This window comes from Scomber japonicus, chromosome 16 (genome assembly GCF_027409825.1).
Source record: "Scomber japonicus isolate fScoJap1 chromosome 16, fScoJap1.pri, whole genome shotgun sequence".
Classification (NCBI taxonomy): Eukaryota; Metazoa; Chordata; class Actinopteri; order Scombriformes; family Scombridae; genus Scomber; species Scomber japonicus.
In genome coordinates, this window is record NC_070593.1 from 1,432,710 (window position 1) to 1,440,209 (window position 7,500).

General features: G+C 38.7%; 2 protein-coding genes across 2 annotated transcripts in view; one reads left to right on the forward strand and one right to left on the reverse strand.

The window, feature by feature from the left end:
• The window catches only part of coch (coagulation factor C homolog, cochlin (Limulus polyphemus)), a 17,736-nt gene extending 17,017 nt beyond the window's left edge, over positions 1-719 (reverse strand). The window contains exon 1 of the mRNA XM_053336198.1: positions 686-719. Within this exon, the coding sequence (XP_053192173.1) occupies positions 686-719 (34 nt within the window). The remainder of the gene's footprint in view (positions 1-685) is intronic.
• The window catches only part of ehd4 (EH-domain containing 4), a 223,137-nt gene that overhangs the window by 57,624 nt on the left and 158,013 nt on the right, over positions 1-7,500 (forward strand). The gene's annotated exons all lie outside the window — the stretch shown is intronic.

The window sequence follows — 7,500 nt, forward strand, 5'->3', positions numbered from 1 at the left end:
TATAATATAAAGTAGAGTATAATATAATAAAGTATAATATAATATAATATAATATAATAAAGTAGAGTATAATAATATAATATAATATAATATAATATAATAATATAATATAATATAATATAATATAATATACTATAATATAATATAATATAATATAATATAATATAATATAATAATATAATATAATATAATATAATATACTATAATATAATATAATATAATATAATATAATATAATATAATAATATAATATAATATAATATAATATAATATAATATAATATAATATAATATAATATAATATAGTAGAGTATAGTAGAATATAATATAATATAATATAATATAATATAATATAATATAATATAATATAATATAATATAGTAGAGTATAGTAGAATATAATATAATATAATATAATATAATATAATATAATATAATATAATATAATATAATATAATATAATATAATATAATACAATATAATATAGTATAATATAATATAGTATAATATAATATAGTATAATATAATATATATAATATAATATAATATAATAAAATATAATATAATATAATATAATATAATATAATAAAATATAATATAATATAATATAATATAATAAAATATAATATAATATAATATAATATAATATAATATAATATAATATAGTAGAGTAGAATAAGTAGTGTACCTGTGAAAGGCAGCAGGACAGACAGCGGAAACATTTCTGCACCTGAAACACAAACTGAGTTTACTGTGAAGAAGAATTTATATTTATTCATATTTAATATTTAATATTTAATATCTAACATTTTAACATTTTAACATTTAACATGAAGAAGATCAAACACTTTATTCAGCTTTGATAATGAACTCAAATGATTATTGATTTATTCTGATGTTAGATCTGACCACATGAAGCTTCATATTTAACCTTCCTGTCGTCCTGACCCCTCTCTCTTTTGACTGTTCCTTCCTTCCTTCCTTCCTTCCTTCCTTCCTTCTTCTTCCTTCCTTCCTTCCTTCCTTCCATCTTTCCTTCCTTCCTCCCTCTTTCTTTAATTTTTCCTTCCTTCTTTCTTTTCTCCCTCCTCCTTCCATCCTTCCTTCGTCCTTTTCCATCATTCTTTCCTTCCTCCTTCCCTCCCTCCTTACTCCTTTCTTTCCTTCCTTCCTTCCTTCCTTCCTTCCTTCCTTCCTTCCTCCCTCTTTCTTTAATTTCTTCTTCCTTCTTCCCCTCCTTCCCTCTTTCTTTGCTCCCTCCTCCTTCGATCCTTCCTTCCTTCCTTCTTTTCCATCCTTCTTTCCTTCCTCCTTCCCTCCCCCCTTACTCCTTTCTTTCCTTCTCTCCTCCTTCCTTCCTCCTCTTTTCCTTATTAATCCCTTCCTTCCTTCCTTCCTACTTTTCTTCCTTCATGCCTTGCTTCCTTCCTTTCTTCCATTCTCCTTTACTTCCTACCTTCCTTCCTTTCCTTCCTTCCTCCCTTCCTTCCTCTTTCCCTCATTAATCCTTTCCTTCCTTCCTTCCTTCCTTCCTTTCCTTCCTCCTTCCCTCCCCCTTACTCCTTTCTTTCCTTCCTTCTTTCCTTCTCTGCTTCCCTCCCTCCTTACTCCTTTCTTTCCTTCCTTCTCTCCTTCCTTCCTTCCTCTTTTCCTTATTAATCCCTTCCTTCCTTCCTTCCTTCCTACTTTTCTTCCTTCATTCCTTGCTTCCTTCCTTTCTTCCATTCTCCTTTACCTTCCTACCTTCCTTCCTTTCCTTCCTTCCTCCCTCCCTTCCTCTTTCCCTCATTAATCCTTTCCTTCCTTCCTTCCTTCCTTCCTTCCTTTCCTTCCTCCTTCCCTCCCCCCTTACTCCTTTCTTTCCTTCCTTCTTTCCTTCTCTGCTTCCCTCCCTCCTTACTCCTTTCTTTCCTTCCTTCTCTCCTCCTTCCTTCCTCCTCTTTTCCTTATTAATCCCTTCCTTCCTTCCTTCCTACTTTTCTTCCTTCATTCCTTGCTTCCTTCCTTTCTTCTTTCCTTCCTCCTTCCCTCCCCCCTTACTCCTTTCTTTCCTTCCTTCTTTCCTTCTCTGCTTCCCTCCCTCCTTACTCCTTTCTTTCCTTCCTTCTCTCCTTCCTTCCTTCCTCTTTTCCTTATTAATCCCTTCCTTCCTTCCTTCCTTCCTACTTTTCTTCCTTCATTCCTTGCTTCCTTCCAGCTCAGAGAAACATGAATGAATATGAAGCCCTCCTGTTGTGTTCGAATCAAGGAGGGAAGGGAAGGAAGAAGGAAGAAAAGGAGGGAGGGAAGGAAGGGAGTAAAGGAAAGAAGGAGAGAGAGAGGAAGGAACGACAGAAGGAAGAAAGGGGGATGGAGGAAGGGAGGAAAAGAAAGAAGGAAGGGAGGAAGGAAGGACGGAGGAAAGTAGTAAGTAAGGAAGGAAGGTAGGAGAGAGGGAGGGAGTAAAGAAGGAAGGAAGGACGGAGGAAACCCTAACTCATTTTGAAACATCAGAAACATCAAAGTAAATGTTTTAACCCTCCTGTCGTCCTCCCTCTTTCCCTCCTTCGCTCTTTCTTTCCTCCCTCTTTCCTTCTTTCCTTCCTTCTTTCCTCCCTCCTTTCCTTATTCCATTCTCCCTCCTTCGCTCTTTCTTTCCTTCCTCCCTCCTTTCCTTCCCTCCTTTCCTTCCCTCCTTTCCTTCCTTCATCCTTCTTTCCTTCCTCCCTCCTTTCCTTCCTTCTTCCTTCCCTCCTTCCTCCTTCCCTTCCTTCCTTGACTCAAGGACAACAGGATGTATATATATATGAATCTATCGTCAGCATATAGAAACATTTTAGTTTTCTCTCATTTTTCAGTAATTAAAATTCAAACAAACATAAAAACAGTCAGTAAGACATCTTTGTCTGGTTCATGTACAACAGTCACTAAACCAGTCAGTAAATCTGGTTTTATATATTAAACTGTGAAATCCAGCCGGTAAAAACACACATGACCCTTTTACTGTGTTCAAATCAGACAATGAACCAGTCAGTAAACATCAGTAAACCAGTTAATCCAGTTAAACCAGTCAGAAAGCTAAATCACCAGCCTGGTTATGAGCTGACTGGTTCGACAGTTTCTGTAATTCAGTTAATATGTAAAACCAGTCAGTAAACCAGTTAAACCAGTCAGTAAACCAGTTAAACCAGTCAGTAAACCAGCTCACACAGAAATCACCAGGCAGTAAACAACATGACAATCAGTTATTGGACAGTCAGTAAGTTAATTTACATAATAATAGCAAGAATCAACTGGACAAAAAACAGTCAGCAAGGCAGTTAAAAAACTTAACCAGTCAGCAAACAATGCAAGCTTTGGTAAAAACCAGTCAGTAAACAGGTGATCAGCTAATAAAGATAGAGTATACTGGTTATACACATTTATGTAAACCAGTCAGTAAACAGCATGTAAATCAGTTAGTAGTACGTTAATGTACAAGATGCAAAAATAAACTGTTCAAAAAACAGTCAGCAAAGCTTTAAAACAGTTAACCAGTCAGCAAACCAGTCAACAGAAAAAGTCAGTCAGGAAACCAAACAGCCAGTTAGTGAACCAATCATGATTTAACCAGTTAATAAAAAACAATTTAACAAGTATGAAACCAGTCAGCAAGACAGAAAACCAGTTTACCTGCAAGCTTTGGTAAACCAGTCAGTAAACAGTTGCTGGTTACGTTAATGCAGTAAAATACGAGTCACTAAACCAGTCAGTAAACCAATCAGTAAACCAGTCAGTAAACCAGCTAACAGAGAAACAACAGTCAGATAACAACATGTAAACTAATTATCAAACAGTCAGTAACGACACAAAATGAGAATGTACTGGAAAAAACAGTCAGCAAGAGTTTTAGTTTTAAAATCTGCCAATCAGGGAACCGAACATGATTCAATCAGTTAATAAAAAAACAGTCAGCAAGACAGAAAACCAGTTAACCTGCAAGCTTTGGTAAACAATATGCAAACCAGTCAGTAAACAGTCAGTAAACTAATCCACCAGTCAGTGAACTCATTATCATGATCCGACCAGTCAGTCAAAAGTTAAACAAGACCAAGCAACGAGTCAAAACAGTCAGTCAGCAGGTAAATAAAGGCACATAAAATCAGTCAGTAAACGATATGCACACCAGTCAGTAAACCAATCAACCAGTCAGTAAACAAGTAAATACACACGATATGGGCACAAACTGTATCAGCCAGCAAACTATGCAAACAATGGGAAAACCAGTCGGTAAACCAGGCGGGAAGTAGTCAACTAATAAAGACTGTGGAGAGTCATGAAGTCATAGATGATCTGTGGCTAAATCTGCCAGTCAACACACAGAAAAAGTCAGTCAGTAAAACAGTCAGTAAACATATTAATATAGATGATAGAGGGAAAAAACAGGCAATAAAAACCAGGCAGGAAATAGTTAACTAATAAAGATTGTGTAGTTATGTGTCAGTTAACTTAGTAAACCATCTGTGGCTAAATCTGCCAGTCAACACACAGAAAAAGTCAGTCAGTAAAACAGTCGGTAAACACGTTAATATACACAATACAAGAAAAAACAGGCAGTAAAAACCAGGCAGGAAATAGTCAAACAATAAGGACTGGAGAGTCATGAAGTTTATCAATTATCTGTGACTAAATCTGCCAGGCAGTCAACACATTGAAAAAGTGAGTCAATAAAACAGTCAGTAAACATGTTAATATACACAATACAAGAAAAAACAGGCAGTTAATAAAGTAAAGTAATAAAGACTGTGGAGAGTCATGAATTACACAGTTAACTTAGTAAACCAGTCAGCCAGCAGACAGGTGAAATCAGTCAGTAAACCAACAAACCAGTCAGTAAACAAATAAATACACAAGATATGGGAACAAGCTGTACGAGACCAGTTAACCAGAGAGTAAACCAGGCGGGAAACAGTCAACTAATAAAGAGCAAGAAATTGGGCAGTCAGTAAACCAATCCAACAGTCAGTAAAAATGTTAATACGCATGATACAGGAAAAAAACAGGCGGTTAAAGTAAAGTAATGTGTTGAGTCTTGAAATCAACAGTTAACTGAGTAACTTAGTAAATCAGCCAGTCATTAAACAGTCAACCAATCAATGCAATCAGCCGGTCAGTGAAGCAGCCGGTCAGTCAACCAGTCAGTAAGAGGTAGAAAGAAAACAACCATGTGCAGAAACTCTCTCTGTCCGAGTGTGATCAGCCAGTCAATCAGTCAGTAAACTGTCATGAAAACAGTCAGCCAGCCAGTCAGTCAGTCAGTAAACTGTCAGGAAAACAGTCAGTCAGTCAGTCACTCAGTCAGTCAGTCAGTAAGTAAACCAATCCAACAGTCAGTAAAAATGTTAATACACACGATACAGGGAAAAAAACAGGCAGTTATAACCAGGCAGGAAATAAAGTAAAGTAATGTGTCGAGTCTTGAAGTCAACAGTTAACTGAGTAACTTAGTAAATCAGCCAGTCAGTCAGCCAGTCAGTCAACCAGTCAGTCAGTCAGCCAGTCAGTCAGTCAGTCAGTAAGTCAACAGTTAACTGAGTAACTTAGTAAATCAGCCAGTCAGTGAGCCAGTCAGTCAGTCAGTCAGTCAGTAAACTGTCATGAAAACAGCCAGTCAGTCAGTCAGTCAGTCAGTCAGCCAGTCAGTCAGTCAGTCAGTCAGCCAGTCAGTCAGTCAGTCAGTCAGTCAGTCAGTAAGCATCCCTGTGCATAGAAAGCAGAAACTGAATCTTACTGACTGTTTCTCTCTTCAGCAGACGTCTCTCAGGAGAAAACTGTTGGAGAGTTTATTCCCAGGAAGCAGCAGCAGGCGGTAAAGCTGATGATGCTGAGCTGGTGTCGATCGCCCAGCGAGAGAGAGCCTGCCCTTTAAATAAGCTCTCACACACACACACGCACACACACACGCACACGCACACGCACACACACACACACACACACACACACACACACACACACACACACCTTACAGCTCTGACTTCAGAGGAAGAGCTGGGAGGGGCTTCAGTCTCAGGTCGACCTGAGAGAGAGAGAGAGAGAGAGAGAGAGAGAGAGAGAGAGAGAGAGAGAGAGAGAGAGGCAGAGAGAGAGAGAGAGAGAGAGAGAGAGAGAGAAAGAGAGAGACAGAGCGAGAGAGAGGGAGAGAGAGAGAGACAGAACTAGAGAGAGGGAGGGAGAGAGAGAAAGAGAGAGACAGAGAGAGAGAGAGAGACAGAGAGACAGAACTAGAGAGAGGGAGAGAGAGAGAGAGAGGAAGAGAGAGAGAGACACAGAGAGAGAGAGAGAGAGACAGAGAGAGAGAGAGAGACACACAGAGAGAGAGAGAGGAATGAATAACAGATGAAAAACTAATCATAACTCTTTATTTCATTTTTATTTATTTAGTTAAATCTGCATAATGACCTCATGTTTAAGTTTTACCACAGTTACCCTAACCCTAACTAAACATTTACAGCATCAATAAAAAAACATAAAATAATAAAACATCTAACTTCATTTACATATTTATACTGCAAAGAAAGGTTAGTAATACTTAATTACTTCATTATTCTGGAGATATGAGGAATGTGAGACTAACTGAGACACAGAAAACTCCCTTTAACAGGAAGAACCCTCAGAACCAGACTCAGAGTGGGAGAACATCTGCCTGGACCGGTTGGAGTTGAGGGGACAGAGAGGAAGGAAGGAAGGAAGGAAGGAAGGAGAGGAGAGGAGAGGAAGGAGAGGAGAGAGAAGCACATTGAAGGTCCGGGACTGGAATCTGTCATCCGGACGTCTCCAGGCCCAGATTACCTGTGAGACCAGAAAGCACAGACAACTCCGGGGAAGATGTTTAGCTTATTGATGCATTAATAGAACATGAATGTTAATGGATATAGATGGATGGATAGAAAGAGAGAGGGAGGAGGAGAGAGGATAGATGGATGGATAGAGAGAGAGAGGGAGGAGGAGAGATATAGATGGATGGATAGAGAGAGAGAGAGGGAGGAGGAGAGAGGAGCCCAGTGCATCATGGGAGTCCCCCGGCAGTCTAAGCCTATAGCAGCATAAACTAGGAGCTGGAACCCCTAACCCCAACTATAAGCTTTATCACAAAGGAAAGTTTGAAGCCTACTCTTAAACGTAGAGAGGGTTCTGCCCCCCGGAACCAATCTGGAAGGTGGTTCCACAGGAGAGGAACCTAATAGCTGAAGGCTCTACCTCCTGTTCTACTTTTAGAGATATTAGGAACCACAAGTAGACCTGCATGCTGGGAGCGCAGTGTTCTAGTAGGTTCATAAGGTTCTATGAGCTGGGAGCGCAGTGGTCTAGTAGGTTCATAAGGTTCTATGAGCTGGGAGCGCAGTGTTCTAGTAGGTTCATAAGGTTCTATGAGCTGGGAGCGCAGTGTTCTAGTAGGTTCATAAGGTTCTATGAGCTGGGAGTGCAGTGTTCTAGTAGGTTCATAAGGTTCTATGAGCTGGGAGCACAGTGTTCTAGTAGGTTCAT